Raw genomic sequence first — 17,078 nt, forward strand, 5'->3', positions numbered from 1 at the left:
GCATTGTTCTGCATACAAAGCATGAAATTAGAAACCTTCCCCAGTAACACATGAAACCCGTAGGTTTGCCAGCTCTGAGTTGGGAAATTCCTGGAGATTTGTGGGTGGAGCCTGAAGAGGACAAGGTTTAGGGAGGGGAGGGACCTCAGTAGGCTGTAATGCCATAGAGTCTGTTATGTACGCGGACCGCCACCAGGGGTCCGCGGACAGGCCAGAGCTTGGATCCTAGAACAATGGGAACTTCGGATCCTGGATCCCCCAGCCCCAACCAATAGCCACCTTGGCGGGACATTCAAACCCTCCAATGGGAATGGGGGGTGGCTGGGTGGATATGTATATAGTTGGCCCTGTCGGCCGTTAGAGTCAGTCTTTGTCTGTGTTAAGTACAATAAACGTGTGCTACAGCGTGTCGTCGTCCGAGTCCTCCATGCGGCAAACCCAGTACTTTTCACTGAGTTTCAGGGTGTCGGCTTTTGAGCGTCGGAGCTCCCTCCGTCAGACGCTTCTGTCTCTCAAGCGCCCACCCCCGGAAACTCTGGCTGGTCTCGAAGGCGTTCCTGGACGCAAAGCTGACTTTGTGCCCCTCCAGAAGGAATCCTGCCACTTCTCTTTTTCCCTTTGCCCCAAGAAGCAACTCCGTCAACAAGGAAGACCCTGGCAAACCTTGGCCCCGTCTGGAGTATTCTCTTCTGCCTTTCCTGCCCATTTACAAGCTGTCACTCACATCGTTCCCTTTCTCACTCGGTTACGGAGTGGAGTAAATCATTACAGCAGCATTTGGCCGTGGACCAAATGCGGCATCTGTCTGTCAAACGCACCGGCTTAAGGAAGGGAAGGGAATTTTCCATTTCATTGGTGCTGGCTAGTCCTGTCCGCAGTCTAGGCGTCAGGAGCACGTGCCCGAGGGCCGTTTCCCCTCCACAGTGAGCATGGGAGTGTGCCACTGTCATTTCCTCCTGTAAAATCGTGAAGGGTGTTCGTAACATTCGGAATAATGCCATAACCTGTGTATCTAGGACCAACAACGTGAGATATAGTCGTTGCCAAGTCTCCTTATGTCCTGGCGTTCCTCAGTGGGAACTTTCCACTCGTGAAAAACAAAACAAAAGAGGCAGCAAATGTTCCCTGTCCAAAATATATATATATATATTTTAAAAATCCATACACAAAGATGAAAGCAGCACAGCTTGTCTCCAAACTGCAGGTTCCCCTTTAAGTAAAAGTAAAGCCCCCCCCCCCAAGCACAGTTCCCATCACCACGGCAAGGTGACCAACAGCAGAAAGACGAGGCGCCAAAGCTATCGAGAGCACGGCCTGTGGGCTGAGGCAAGGGATGCAAGAAAGGGACCCGATCCCTTTAACGTTCTGCAGGCTTGCTCCTTAAGGCAGCGGCTGAAAGACTGTGGCGAGCTCTGGGAACTAAGCCAAGAAAGGCACCTGCACGGCTTGCCTTTGCCAGCGTCCTTCCCGGCATCTGCGTCAACCCGCTTCGATCTGGCTGGGAGCAGGAGGAGCTGCATCACAGCGCAACGGCTCTGCCCTCAGGCGCAGGCCACCCTGCTTCTGCTACGGCCTCCCCCCTTCGAGAGCTGGCACTGGAGGCACAGGCACCCTGCCCTCGGTACACGAGGTGTCCCTGAGCCAAAGGGCCGTGGCTTCTGGGTGCAGCTGGCAGTGGGAGGCCGCCCCCTCTCTGCTCGCTCAGGGCAGGCCGAGTCCCCCCCCCCCCGGGGCTGTCCCGCCACCTCCAGGCTCCGTCCCTTCCACTGCTCTGGCGCGGTCGGGGGCGGCACGTGGCACAAGGCAGCTGCTGCGTCAGTCTCCCACTGCGGAGGGCGTTGCTCACGGGCAGAGTCCCGGGCTGTCTGCTCCTGTCCTTGGGCGGTGGGCAGCAGGCTGAGGTAGTCCACGTAAGAGTCTACAGACAGGACGGCTACTGCAGAGAGAAGGGGAGATGTGTGAGGGGCACAGGCGCCACACAAAGCACGCACAAAGTTGGCCCTTCTGCTGCCACAGGGGGCTCCAGAGCTCTGGGCTAGAGCACACGCTTTGCATGCAGGAAAGTGCCAGGTTGAATCCTGGACCCCAGTTCCCACGGAGAAGTCCCTCCCTCAAGCTTCCATCAGAGAAGAGGCCACAACAGCCACTCATCCACTCATGCAACACTTTTATGGTTGACAATGTTGTCATTGTTTTACCTGTTTTTTTATATCTATCTATCTATCTATCTATCTATCTATCTATCTATCCATCCATCCATCTATCCATCTATCCATCCATCCATCTATCCATCCATCCATCCATCCACCCATCCATCCATCTACCCTGCCATCCATCCATCTATCTATCCATCCATCCATCCATCTACCCATCCATCCATCTATCCATCTACCCATCCATCCTGCCATCCATCCATCCATCCTGCCATGCCATGCTATGCCATGCCGAGACTAATTTAGTTGACACAAGCAGGCTATGACTTTGTCACTCCCTGGAAAATCCCACTGGAGGATTATTGGGCAGCGGGAGTGGGAGAGACCAAGGAGGGCTCCCACCAGAATGGGCGGTCCAGGAATCTGACCGTGGAGCTGGCTGCAGGTCCCTGGGATTTCCAGGCTGAATGCAGCACCTGGGAGCCTGGGCTTCCATTCTTCAAGAGAGGCAGGCGGAGTGCAGTGATGTTTCGTGATCTTAAAGAGAATATACACTTTCTCCATCCCGCTTCCCAAATATATCCGAATTATGAGGCAGCCAAACCCATGAAAGTAAAATAAAGTGCACAAAACTAATCTATAATCCCACTCAGTTATGGAATGCCCTCCTAGCACCGGAAGTGAAGAAGAGCTTTTGATGTTTTGTTGTTTGTTATTTGCAGCCTGCTGATTGATTTAAAAATGTATTCTGCTCTGATGCTCTTACTTCTTATCTCCTGATTTAAACTGATTTGTTTTAAAATTGGCTGTAATGGTTTTTAGGTGGTGGCTCAAGTGGTTAAGACGCTGAACTGCAGGCTGTGGAAGGTCGGTAGTTCAACAGTTCAAGACCCGAGTTGCCGCATGATGGAGTGAGCTCCCATCTCTAGTTCCAGCTCCTGCCAACCTAGCAGTTCGAAAGCAAGAAATTGCAAGTAGATAAATAGGTACCACTTCGGTGGGAAGGTCACAGCGTTCCGTGCGCCTTGGTGTTTAGTCATGCCGGCCACATGACCACAGAAACGTCTTCGGACAGCGCTGGCTCTTCGGCTTTGAAACGGAGATGAGCTTTCGAGCAAGGGGACCTTTACCTTTACCTTTTAGAAGAAAAAAATGTCCTGCTGTCATGATGATGGGGGGGGGGGTTTCTGGGCTTTGGGGATGGATTTTTATGAAGCTCCACTGTATTTCTGCATTTGATTTATGGTGCATTACATGGGAACCACCAACAGCCTTTGGGCTAAGTGTTGGGTGGGAGATGAATCTTTGAAATAAATGAGGGAGGAAGGAAAGAAAGAAAGTCAGCTGCCAAAAAGATTAAGAAGTTTGAAAATACAAGTGGACCTATTAAAGCATATAAAATATCTTCAGAGCCATAACTGGCTACATCAACCTAGTCAGAAACAAAAGAATGTAAGTAGAGAAACAAAACCAACATACAGCATTAGAATTAGTAATTAGCAAATGTGAAGAAATGAAATCATTCCAAAGGCAAAAAGCACCTCAGTTGCATTTTCAGAAACTAACAAAGTCCCTTTGTAAAATATTTACAGTTAGATGCTACATGTGCCGTGGGCGCGGAGAATCTATATATAGAATTAATACAGGCAACTAATCTTTCTTTGTACTGAAGAAGTTGTACGTCAGGGTCAAATGGGTGAAAAGTTAAATTTAAAAGACCAAAGTGCCCTTGAGATTGGCAGATCTACGTCCCAATACACAGGGAACCAACAAGAATGTGTAACATCCATTGTAAATGTATCCATTCCTTTCAAGTTTTTGATCTGGCTTACAGGAAATTTGTTAGAGGAAGGCCAGCAAATGTCCTCTCCTCTGAAATCTCAGGATAATACAGAGCAGCCAAAATAAGGAAAGGGATGCAAGTGACTTCTGGAGAGGCAAACGCTTCTGTAATAAACATGGGGCTGGAAATAAGAGTCAGGGGGAAACTGAGGGAATCCGAATTCTTCACGGAATATAAATGGATTAAATCAATCTGTTAAACTGAAAGAGGTATTATTGGTTGAAAGGGCCAAACAGAACAAAAGTTTTCAAAATAATCTACAGAATCAAGGTTATGCCTACTTAAGAACAAAGTTTTAAGAGGTCCATTTTTCAAATCAGGATGAATACTTTACACTCCTTGGGCTGATGGACCCCAACAAATGAACTGGACACAGCCAGCTTTTCTGCTGTTGAAAAAAGAGTGAGGGGTCCCCTAAGCTGGGGATCAGGGGACTTGCATGAACAAAAGCCAAGGGTTTTTTTTTGGGGGGGGCACTGTGGTAAGCAGGGGAACTGGGCAAGAGTCAATGAAGAGGCTGTTTGCATCCAGTCTATTAGATCCAACCTGTTATTTCTAACATTACCTTGGGAACCTAAAAGGTGGACTAGATCTCTTCATCAAAGGCAGATTATATTCTTCAGAGAGCACTTCAGCTTTGTATATGTCTGATAAGGCTTGGGAACAGCTTGTGAAATTTTAATAAAGGATGCACAACATTTAGAGAAGGGGAAATTCTAATGGCCCATGGATTTTATCTACTCGCCGTCCACCCAGCGGTTCGAAAGCTTCGGTGAGTAGATAAAATGTGTACCACTCCTTAGAGAGGGTGGGAAGTGTTAGCCGACAAACGGAAGGTCCGCACGTAAGCTCAAAAGCCGAGAGAGATCTACGCAGCGTCAAAGAAAAGCCTGCAATGGGCCCTTCCGGCCAGACGGTGGCAGTGGTGCACTGCGACCGAGAAAAATGCTGACGACATCAAGCGACGCTGAAAATGCTGCCAGAACACGTCTGATGCTTACAGCTGACCAAACTCTCCCTGTCGACTGCGAAGTGTGTGTGATTAAAAATGATATATGTTGTCCTCCCTTACCCCCATCATTGTTAGTCCCGTGTCAACACATGAGCAACTGTAAATCGCTCAGAGCCGGCAGCTCTGCAAGGATTGAGCGATCAGTAAATTGAAATATTATTATTATTATTATTTAACATGGGAATTAACCTCAGATGGTAAAACATTGAGTAGAAATTCTACTGCTAACAAGACTATCCCTACCTGTTAGTGTGTGTGGTTGGGGAATACTGGCGTGCTGTAGACACACCAGTCCGTGTGAATGGGTCTGCTCTCCGGTTTGGTCCCAATTCATACTAAGGTAGCTTCAGCATAAGGGAGAAATATTGGCAATGGCCAGTGCAAGCTGCAACCAAAGGGTCATTTGACAAAGTGACAAACTTGCTAGTGGCGCTACTACTCAGTACTTGATGGTGAAGTCAGAGAAAGCTTTATTGAGGGAAATGATTAATGCCCTAAAAAGTAATATCTGGTACAAAGTGACAATATTGAATACTAGAACACGCAGATTAAGATGCAAATGTTACAGATGCTCTCTCACACACACACACTTTGCAATGTACCATTCAAGAAGGGGAAGGCAAGAGGCCAAAGAGGTGAAGCAAGGCAGCAGCGCGCAGCTGGTAATAGCTACCTATCTGCACAGGTTCCAAAGCAGGGCTCGCGCCACATCCAGGCAGCCAATGATCTAAAAGGTAGGTCAAAGGGGAAAGCAGCAAAGATGCATCAAGTGCATCTAGAGCAGGAATTTCTGCACAAGCCAGAGTGGTCGGGAGCCTGTGCACATTTGGAAGACTGTTTCCGGATTCAGTTATAGGGCTTGGGGCTTGACCGCACACACGCAAAAGCCCATTCCTTTTTCCAGGCCTTGGAGATGGGGGAGGAAACCTCCCTTTAGTACATTGAAAGGTAAAGGTTCCCTTGCTCGAAAGCCAGTCGAGTCCGACTCTAGGGTTGCGGTGCTCATCTCTGCTTCAAAGCCGAAGAGCCAGCGCTGTCCGAAGACGTTTCCGTGGTCATGTGGCCGGCATGACTAAACACCAAGGCCGTGCACGGAACGCTGTTACCTTCCCACTGAAGTGGTACCTATTTATCTACTTGCAATTTCTTGCTTTCGAACTGCTTGGTTGGCAGGAGCTGGAACTAGAGACGGGAGCTCACTCCGTCATGCGGCACACCCGAGTCTTGAACTGCTGAACTACCGACCTTCCACAGCCTGCCGTTCAGCGTCTTAACCACTTGAGCCACTGCAGCTCCTTTTAGTACATTATCTGTTGCCAATTTAACAGCACCCCTTTCCTACTAATTTGTTTGTACCCCATGTGCATCAGGGATTGGATTGCTGGTTATCGTTTTGGATTGCCTTTCTCAAAAGATTCCAGCTGCCTACGCATTTTTGTTGCAGGCCTTCAATCCTTACTTACGACAAATGTTTCCCTCCCTGTCGAAACAGTATGAGAGAGAGAGAGAGAGGGATGTATATGATGGAACTTCTTTATTGTGTTTGCAGTTTAGCCATTAACCCTCTGGGGAACTCGGAGCTGCGTAACTGGGGCACAGGGAACTCCACTGTGAGGCAGGTTAAACTAACACTGGCTCATGGTTAGCCAAGGAGCTTTATCGTTAAGTGGGAATTTGAGCTCAGCATGACGTTCAGCAGTATTTGATAACTCTGTCACTGCCCTTCCTGTAGACATAAGGCCCTACCTGGTTCCTTTCTTTCTCCCTGCCCCCCCCCCACAATTTCAGGTGTGATAGCATCCTCTCTACTTTAATGACAGGGCAGTGATTAACATATTTATTGACTTGCAATTCATAACAGTATAGGAGCTGCGGTGGCTCAAGGGGTTAAGACACTGAACTGCAGGCTGCGGAAGGTCAGTCGTTCAGCCGTTCGAGACCCGAGTATGCCGCAAGACGGAGTGAGCTCCCGTCTCTAGTTCCAGCTCCTGCCAACCTAGCAGCTCGAAAGCAAGAAATTGCAAGTAGATAAATAGGGACCACTTCGGTGGGAAGGGAACAGCGTTCCGTGCACGGCCTCGGTGTTTAGTCATGCCGGCCACATGACCACGGAAACGTCTTCGGACAGCGCTGGCTCTTCGGCTTGGAAACGGAGATGAGCACCGCAACCCTAGAGTCAGATTCGACTGGCTTTCGAGCAAGGGAGACCTTTACCTTTACTAATTCATAACAGTGGGCAACCCACTGAAAACCTGCATCATTTCTATATCGCGCCATCAGTTTACGAAGTAGAAGGATCCCAGCGTGAGAGGTCCTTATCATCTAAGATGTGTCTGGGGTGGCGGGGGATAACAAATGGAGGACAGGACAAACGGCAGAAGGAATGGCCGCAGACTGCCCCGCCCCCGCCAAACCGCAGTCTCTTCCTCCGTGCCCCCCTTCAGCAAGGAAAACTGGATCAGAATCTATTCAGGCTAACAGGCCACTGTACGGCACAGTGTGGAAAGGCAGGCTGGTTTAAATGAGCCACTTTTGGATGGCTCCCTTGTGGCTGGCTGAGCCAAGGGGAGCGCTTAATTGGACAAAACTGTCCCTTCCACGGCTCTCTGATGTATGGGCCAGACGGCGAAAGAAGCAACATTCACCACTTTCCCCTCTGCAGCTGGTCACAAGGAGTCCCAAATTTAATGTGAATGTTTTTCCGACTGGGGAAAATGAACTATCATTAAGTTTATGGATGCGGTGGTATATACCGTTTGTATTATTTGTCAGGAAAATGCAAGATGAGAGAACTAAGCAACAACCACCACTGTGAAATCATCACTACTAGCACTTTATTATGTTTTATGGTTTTAGAACTGTCACTTGTATTAATTGATGCTGTTTAATTTTTATTCTGGAGCTGCGGTGGCTCAAGGGGTTAAGACGTGAACTGCAGGCTGTGGAAGGTCAGTAGTTCAGCAGTTCGAGACCCGAGTTGCTGCATGACGGAGTGAGCTCCTGTCTCTAGTTCCAGCTCCTGCCAACCTAGCAGTTCGAAAGCAAGAAATTGCAAGTAGATAAATAGGTACCACTTCAGTGGGAAGGTAACAGCGTTCCGTGCGCCTTGGCGTTTAGTCATGCCGGTCACATGACCACGGAAACGTCTTCGGACAGCGCTGGCTCTTCGGATTTGAAATGGAGATGAGCACCGCACCCCTAGAGTCGGACTCGACTGGCTTTTGAGCAAGGGAACCTTTACCTTTTTATTTTTTATTCTATACTATTGTACATTTTATGTTGTTTTTATGTGAGCCGCCCTCAGCCGGGAGGGCAGGGTAAAAATTTAATAAATCAAATCAAATCAAGATCATAGAGTTGGGCTCTGGTGTGGTACCAATGGATTTCTTCAGTTTAACCTGCAGAAGTTCTCAGTGTGGAAATCTTTGGCACTGAATAACTCGAGAAAGAGAGATGCTCTTCTGGTCACCCCACCTTAAAAAGGATATTATAGCTTTGGAAAAAGTGCAGAAAAGGGCAACTTGCATGATAAAAGGGTTGGAACACTTCCCCTATGAGGAAAGGTGAAAGCGCTTAGGGCTCTTTAGCTTGGAGAAACGACGACTGAGGGGTAACATGATTGAGGTTTATAAGATTATGCATGGGAAAGAGCAGGTAGAGAAAGAGGTACTTTTCTCCCTTTCTCACAAGACAAGAACTCGTGGGCACTCCATGAAATTGCTGAGCGGTTGGGTTAGAACGGATAAAAGGAAGTACTTCTTCACCCAAAGAGTGATTAACACTTGGAATTCACTGCCACGGCTACAAGCATGGACGGCTTCAAAAGGGAATGAGATAAGCATCTGGAGCAGAGGTCCATCAGTGGCTATGAGCCACAAGGTATAGATAGGGGCTCTGGGGCAAGGGATGCTCTGTCTTCTTGGTGCTTGGGGGGGGGGTTCAACAGTGGGAGGGCTTCTGTGTCCTGGCCCCACTGCTGGACCTCCTGATGGCACCTGGTATTTCTGGCCGCTGTGTGACACAGAGTGTTGGACTGGGTGGGCCTTTGGCCTGATCCAACATTGGCGTCTCTTATGTTCTTAACTCATCTCTCTGCCTTTACCCAAACTCTCCATCCTTCCAAAACAGGATACCAGCCAACCAACCGCCCCAGGACCCGATGACGCCGCCTTTCCTCCCAGGCCAAGGCAGGTCACAGGAGGTTCCCTCTCTAGCCTGCCCAGCACAGGGCTCAGGCGCCACAAGCCTAAGGGCACTTTCCTGGGAGTAAGCCCACTGAATAGAGTGGGGCCTCCTCCTTCTGAGCAGACATGCGTGCACTCGCCCCCGCAGCCACCAACTGACCCCGTGAGTCATGTCTCACCAGGCATCCGACGTCACTGGCAAAGGTCACTCCCTTGCTCTGCCGCAGCTCCTGGGAGAGACTGCTGCTCCCGCCGCTGACAGAATTCCTCCTCATGATCCCTGCGGGGGAGTCAACAGGGTTAGTTGAACCCAAACAGATGGTAACCAGAAACCAAGCTTGTCATTCTTTCGATCTGTTGAAAAACATCTTCACTGTTTTGCATGCTAATTTAACAAGCCACCATCTATATATACAACTATGCAGGGCTATTTTTGGGCAGGAACGCACAGGAACGGAGTTCCGGCTGGCTCCCGAGTTGTCCACGCCCAGCAGACCCAGCAGGACTGCATTAGCATAACAGGCCACACCCAACAGCAGAAACTCATTAGGATTGGCTACGTTAGGGGTGTGTGGCCTAACATGCAAAGGAGTTCCTGCTACAAAAAAAGACCCTGGGTTTTGACAACAAACAAGGTAAACAGAATAAGAAGGGAAAGGTGGGTGTGGCTGGATAACCACACTTCTGGTCACATGGGGGTGCGGCCTAATGTGCTAATGAGCTGTGCTGTCAGGTGTGTGGCCTACTATGCTAATGAGTTTCTGCTGTTGGGTGTGGCCTATTATGCTAATGAGTTCCGGTTGGGCTTTTTCTACAAAAAGAGCCCTGCAACTATGATCTGTAATTCCACAGAAGCTCACGTCTTGAATAAGACTTTGTTGGTCTTCAAGGTGTCACTGGACTCGAACTTTGCTCTCTTGCTTCAGACCAACGCGGCTGCCCACCTTAAGCACACAGCAGAATATACAACACACAATGTTTCGAAAGCACCTACTCGTGATGTCCCCATTATCTGCAACAAATATGGGTCTTCGGACACATCTTGACGCTCCAAGTCGAGCATGTGATCTCACAGATGGCTATGAAAAATGGGGATGGCACGACAGCTTAAATTCCCAGCCACCTGCACCATCCACAGATGCCAAACGCTTTTTCACTGGGCACTGACGTATTCAGGACGCATGGGGGGGGGATTTCTCTGCCTCAAAAACTTGCTTTCTGGAGCTTTGTAAGGCGGATAACTTTCCCAGTTTTTCTAACGTTTGTAATCACAACTTCAGCAAAATGCGTCTGGCTCTCAAAGTGGTACGCCTCGCGTCATTCGCTAGCTGCCGTGTCCTCTTTACCAGATTCTGCTTTCACTGGGTGTAGGATGGGGGGGGGGTGTGTACGGGAGTGAGCCACCTTGGGGGTGCGGCAAAAAACCCCTAAAATACAGCCAGGCACGTAGTGCTAATGCACAAAATATAATATATAGTTTAATTATACATTCAAAAGTGCTAAAATATCATTTAAAACTGCAATCCTATGGTTCTGCATATAGGTACCTAACCCTAATATAAAGACAAATATCCAATATTATAAATACAGGTCCAAAAGGTACAAATTATATCCATATACAAGAACCAATACCAAACACATTTCGGCTGCAAGCCTTCCTCAGTGGTAAAATTCAGAATTCAGCTGATTCTTTTCTATTAGTACCTGAGCACTCCATTGGAGCTTTCAGCATTGCAGACTGGGCCTAAATCCAGGGGCATATGAAATACCGTACATCTTGATGCGTTGCCCATGTTGTATCTGAAGAATATTTATCACCACTTACTCCACAGGTGAACATCTCAGTGTCCATTCTGTGAATGAGGGGTTTTGTGTATATTTTTGTTAAATTCAGGGGTCATTTCCTGCAGGAGCGCACAGGAGCGGAGCTCCGGCAGTAAAGAGCCCAGGGGGCGGGCACATGCAACAAGCTCCACCCCCTGCTCCCAGCAGCCCTCAGTCAGAGCAAGAAGCAGCCAGGTAAGTTTCAGAGCCCCCCCCCCCGGTCCCCCGGTCCAAAACAGTCCAGTGGCACCTTTAAGACCAAGTTTTATTCAGGTACAAGCTCTCCCTCCTCTGCGAGGACAGATCTGCACGTCCCCGTCCCCCCCAATAGCTAGCAATCCAAAACAGTCCAGTGGAGCCTGAGCGGTGGGTGTTGCCTTCTGACACACTTCCGGTGATGTCAGGGGGTGTGGCATATGCAAATGAGTTATGCTAATAGGCTCCTGCACCTCTTTTTCTACAAAATGACCCCTGGTTAAATTTATGGAGTGCTCAGTTTGAATCTTTTCGTGGCGTGCTCAGCCTTTTCTGGTTCTCCTCCCCTTTCCCGGTCACACTCACCTTGGGGCTGCCCCATGTCCAGGCGCTGCAGACTGTTGCGCCGCGGGAAGAGGCTGAAGCTGCTTTTGGAGAGGCGGCGCTGGCGGCTGGAGAGCATGGCGGCTGGGCACACGATGCCAGGAGGCGGCACCTTGCCCAGGCGGGCATACAGTTCCTCAATTTCTTGCTTCTGTTGGGCCTGGAGCATCTCTACTTCAGACAGGTGCCTGGGCAGAAGGGAGAGAGAAGGAAGGGGAGGCGTCAGTCCGGGGTGGTGGGGGTGGGGGGGTCAGGGAGCAGTGGGGAAAGGGGGGCCCCTCGCCCTCCGCTCACTTCTGGCGCAAGAGCTGCAGCTCCTCCCAGACGTCGTCGTCTTCAGCACTGTCCGTATCGTCGCTGCTCGGATAGGAGGTGCTGTACAGGTAGTTCACCCAGACGTGGGTGCTGGAATGGGCATCCCCTTCCCCCTCTCCTTCCGCCACCGGCGTGGTGCCCTCCTCTGCCTCCTGGACTGGGGTCCCGCCTGGAGACTCGCTGCCCGACTCTGAGGCGCTGGAGGAGGTGGGCCCGTCGGCCTTCGGAGGGATCTCAGGGGGCACATCCCGGGTTGGCGTCACGCAGAAGCGGCCCAGGATCTGTGGCTTGGGCTCTAGAGGTGGAGGAGAGCAGATGGGCACGGTTACTGTGGGGAGGAGAGGGGAGGGGAGACCTCCCGTGTTCCCTCTAAAGCTGAGTTAGTGTGAGCTAGCTCACAGTTTTTTAGCCTCCGGCTCACACATTTTTGTCTTCGCTCAGGAAGGGACGGGGCTCCAGAGCAAACTGATTTATGCAGTCGCCAAATCGCTCGCTCACACCTTCAATGCCAGCAGCTCACAAAGTAGAATTTTTGCTCACAGGACTCCACAGCTTAGAGGGAACATTGCAGACCTCCCGTGGGAATCTGTGCCGTAGTGGGAGGGGGGAGAACAAGAAATAACTGTTTTTCTTAGGCTTACTATAATTTCAAAATAAACATTCAACATTTCTCCATTGTTGTTGTTGTTGTTGTTCAGTCGCACAGTCGAGTCCGACTCTTCGCGACTCCATGGACCAGATCACGCCAGGCCCTCCTGTCTTCCGCCGTCCTCTGAAGTCGGCTCAACTTCATGTTCGTTGCATCGATGACACTGTCTAACCATCTCATCCTTTGCCGTCCACGTCTTCTTTCTTTGACCTTCAATCTTTCCCAGCATCAGGGTCTTCTTCTCCAGTGAGGGCTCCCTTCTCATTGGGTGGGGCCAAAGTATCTGAGCTTCCATTTCATTATCTGGCCTTCCAGGGAACAGTCAGGGTTGATTTCTTATAGGATTGACTGATTTGATCTTCTTGCAGTCCAAGGGACTCTCAAGAGTCTTCTCCAGCACCATAGTTCAAAAGAATCTATTCTTCGGCGCTCGGCCTTCCTTATAGTCCAACTCTCGCAGCCATACATGACTACTGGGAATACCATTGCTTTGACCATGCGGACTTTTGTTGGCAGGGTGATGTCTCTACTTTTTATCATGCTGTTTAGGTTCGCCATCGCTTCCCTCCCAAGGAGCAGGCGTCTTTTAATTTCATGGCTGCTGTCACAGTCTGCGGTGATCTGGGATCCCAGGAACGTGAAGTCTGTCACTACGTCCACGACTTCCCCTTCTATTTGCCAGGGTGTGATGGGGCTGGATGCCATGATCTTAGTTTTTTTGATGTTGAGCTTCAAGCCAACATTTCTCCTACCAGCAGCAAAAAATCATCATGTTGTCTATGTGGATTTTTAACGTGACACCCCTGGAAGACACCAGGCAGACTGACGCCTACAGTCCCCACTTGTGGGAAGGTCGTTCGCCATCTGGCCTTTTATTAGGGAACAGAAAAGGCTTCCCGACTCGGGCCTTGCCCCAGGCCCCCAAATCCCAGGGCCACAGCCCCACACACCCTCCTGTCCCTCCTCACCTTCACTGATGGGGAAGAGCCGGGCGAGGTGGGAGGTGGGGGCAGGAGAATCCGATCCAACGAGGTGTGAACCGGAATGGAGGAAGGCGGAAGAGGTTGCCTGTTGAGAGAGAGAGAGAGAGAGAGAGAGAGAGTGAGTGGTGGGCCAGGGCACTCACTCCCTTTGTGCCCTCCTCTGACTGCCTGCCTCCTGCCTCCTGCCCTCCAGGGCCCCTCCCTCCCAGGACAGCAGGTGGCCTCGTGGTCCCCGGGCAGCAGACTGAGCTCAGGCCGTGGGCCTCCTGACCCAGCAGCAAGTCACACGAGCGGTGAGAGCCAGGTGCTCTGCCGGCAGCATCCTCAGGAACCGGGATGAAGAGGGGCAACTACGGGATACCCCAAAAAGATATAAGACACACGCACACCAGTTTGGTGTAGTGGTGAAGTGCGCGGACTCTAATCTGGGAGAACCGGGTTTGATTCCCCCACTCCTCCACTTGCACCTGGCTGGATGACCTTGGGCAAGCTGTAGTTCTGATAAGAGCTGTTCTTGAAAAAAGAGCCGTTTAACTGGCTGGATGACCTTGGGCAAGCCGTAGTTCTGATAAGAGCTGTTCTTGAAAATGAGCCGTTTCTGTCAAGAGCTCTCTCAGCCCCACCTGCCTCACAGGGTGTCTGTTGTGGGGAGGGGGAGGGAAAGGAGTTTGTCAGCCGCTCTGAGACACCTTTGGGGAGTGAAGGGAGAACCAGGTTTGATTCCCCACTCCTCCACGTGCACCTGGCTGGATGACCTTGGGCAAGCCATAGTTCTGATAAGAGCTGTTCTTGAAAATGAGCCGTTTCTGTCAAGAGCTCTCTCAGCCCCACCTGCCTCACAGGGTGTCTGTGGTGGGGAGGGGAAGGGAAGGGAGTTTGTGAGCCGCTCTGAGACACCTTCGGGTAGTGAAGGGCAGGGTATAAATCCCATCTCCTCCTCCTCCTCCTCCACACACCCCCACCTACAGGCCAATTTGATAGCTTCAGATGACTGATGGGAGATATTCCATGTTCTCTCCTGGGAGGGTGTGCACATTTTATTTCCGTGGCCTTCTTAACCGTCCGCCACAACCTCGTGCGTGCTCACATGTGTGCCGTTCAGTGGGCGGCCCCGTCCTGTTCCACCTCGTGGGGTTTCCAAGGTGCGAGAGGAGCAGAGGGGGCACGCCACCCCCCTCCCTCTGTGCAGCAGCCCCTGCCTGGACTGGTGGTCTCCTGTCCCGATACCAGCCCTCTTTGCTTCCAGACTCCGAGAAGGTCAGGCTCGTCTGGGCGATCAGAGCTGCTGCTGCCACCAGCCCACGAGATTAAAAACCACCAGGGCTGGCTTGGGGCTGGGGGGGAGAGCAAGAGGTCTCTATTCTGAAGAGGTAACCGCGTCGACGTTTCAAGCTCCAGCTTAAGGTATCTTAAAGTTCTACTATAGGGGGGGGCAGGATCCCCTGCATCGTCGAAGCCCCCGTTCTTATTATCTGTGTTGCAGAGATGCAGGAATGAGGGTGATGAAGCTTCCCCCAAGGCCAGCCAAGCAGTTGCTGACAGCGGAGAAATTCTGCCCAAGCTCGGCCACTCCATCCCAACGGCCAGCAAGCAGGCCAGCCGGGCAGAGCACCAATGCCCATTCCTGTAACTTGGCAACTGCTCTTCCTTCTTTTCTTTTTTTCTTCGCAATTTTTTTTAAATTTTCAGTTTTACAAATCAGACATTCCATCAGTAATCCTTACATATATAGTAGAGTCATTAAACACTTAACAAGTTATCTAACCATTTATACACCTTTAACCATCTCTCCGCATGTACCTTCTCGTTTTGATTTTGTAATGTCAAACTGAAATTATCCATTTGTGCTAATTCTAGTATCTTATACATCAGTTCTACTCTAGAGGGTATTATTCCAAATTTCCAATTTTTAGCCAATAATAGTCGAGCAGCAGTTATTATATAAACTAATAGACACGATTCTTGCACATTATATCTATCTGGGATTATATTTAACAGATATATTTCTGGTTTTAGTGCTAAGTTTTTTTTCTAGAATTTCTTGAATTATTTTCCGCACCATTTCCCAATAGCCTTGTATTTTACGACATTTCCACCACATATGGTAAAAGGTCCCAATATTCGTTTTACATTTCCAGCATAAGTTGGAATACCCAGAAAAACGTTTAGCTAATTTATCCGGTGACCAATACCATCTGTGGAACATTTTATATACGTTTTCCTTATACGAAATGCCGAGGTTGGGAGGCCGTGCCTTCTCGGTCTGTCCCCGCCCCACCACCCACAGGCAAAGACACCCCCGTTCCAGCCCGGCTTACCAGGCTGTTGTCAGGACTCTCCGCAGCAGAGGTGTCGGAGGGCAGCGGAGACGCCTGCGGCCCAAAGAGCCCATTGGCCAGTGGGGCCGGTTGAGTGGGAGGCACCGTCTCCGGGTAGATGAAATGGGCAGCAGCCTGGCTGGGTGGGCAGGGCCCTGGTGACTGTGGGACAGGGGAGGTGTAGACAGGGCCTGCCTGGGCAGGGACTCCAGAAACAGCTGGCAGAAGCGACTGGGCCACACTCATCACGGCTAGGGAGAAGACATTGGCAAGAGAGAACAGGGATGGTGAAGGGGAAGGAGAGGAGGTCCAGAGAGGGAGAGGGGGTGTGTGCCCAGTAGTGCCAACAGAGGGGACAGTGGGTAAAGCGAGGGACACGGGAGGAGGGAGGGCGCCTGGTGGGGGGATCGGTTGGGACACTGGGAGCAGGTAGGGAGGAGTCGCTGGCACCGCGGGGCGAGAGGTCCAGGTCTGTGCAGCTATGCTAGGGGCACCTGCAAAGAGAAATGCAAAGCCCCAGGTGAACGAACGCCCGGCTGGAAAGCAGGCAGGGGAGGGAGGCTGGCTCTCGCTGGCCCTGTGGCAAAATGCACCCCCTGCCAGCACAGCCAAGTCTGCACACACACACACACACACACACCCCTACACATTTTGTACTACAGTAGAATAAAAACTGTGCTACCGAGTAATGCACATCCAGCACATCTGTGTGGGGTGTGGGTATAAGCTCTTAGGGTTTAAAGTAATTCATTCTGCTCGCAGAATTCTTGATTTCCCAAGAATATAGATTATTTGGTAAAGACACAGGGGAGGAGGAGAGTCATCCCTTTTAGGATGTGGATTTGAGGGCTGGACGGGGACTGCAGAATCCACTGAAACCCTCCCCCAGCGCAGTCTAAGCCCCTGTCAACATGGCCCAACCTCATCTGGTTTCTGAGCTTAGCGTGCGATTCCCTGCAGTGTCATTCCTGTCTATGCATTGCTGTGGTCTTAAAAAGGTAAAGGTAAAGGTCCCCTTGCTCGAAAGCCAGTCGAATCCGACTCTAGGGTTGCGGTGCTCATCTCCGTTTCAAAGCCGAAGAGCCAGCGCTGTCCGAAGACGTTTCCATGGCCATGTGGCCGGCATGACTAAACACCAAGGCGCACGGAACGCTGTTTACCTTCCCACTGAAGTGGGGCTTATTTATCTACTTGCAATTTCTTGCTTTCGAACTGCTA

The 17,078-nt window shown here is 50.5% G+C and overlaps 1 protein-coding gene across 1 annotated transcript in view; it reads right to left on the reverse strand.

The window, feature by feature from the left end:
- Positions 1 to 1,234: 1,234 nt before the first annotated feature.
- Positions 1,235 to 17,078, reverse strand: part of WNK4 (WNK lysine deficient protein kinase 4) — a 74,986-nt gene continuing 59,142 nt past the window's right edge. Inside the window, exons 16-22 of the mRNA XM_015426589.1 lie at positions 15,861 to 16,354; positions 13,528 to 13,627; positions 11,890 to 12,205; positions 11,578 to 11,783; positions 9,372 to 9,472; positions 5,682 to 5,735; positions 1,235 to 1,936 (exon numbers count right to left, since the gene is read on the reverse strand). Coding sequence (XP_015282075.1) covers positions 5,682 to 5,735; positions 9,372 to 9,472; positions 11,578 to 11,783; positions 11,890 to 12,205; positions 13,528 to 13,627; positions 15,861 to 16,354 — 1,271 coding nt within the window. The 3' untranslated portion in view covers positions 1,235 to 1,936. The remainder of the gene's footprint in view (positions 1,937 to 5,681; positions 5,736 to 9,371; positions 9,473 to 11,577; positions 11,784 to 11,889; positions 12,206 to 13,527; positions 13,628 to 15,860; positions 16,355 to 17,078) is intronic.

The sequence above is a fragment of the Gekko japonicus genome, unplaced genomic scaffold, assembly GCF_001447785.1.
Source record: "Gekko japonicus isolate JY-2015 unplaced genomic scaffold, Gekko_japonicus_V1.1 scaffold1636, whole genome shotgun sequence".
In the NCBI taxonomy this organism is placed as follows: Eukaryota; Metazoa; Chordata; class Lepidosauria; order Squamata; family Gekkonidae; genus Gekko; species Gekko japonicus.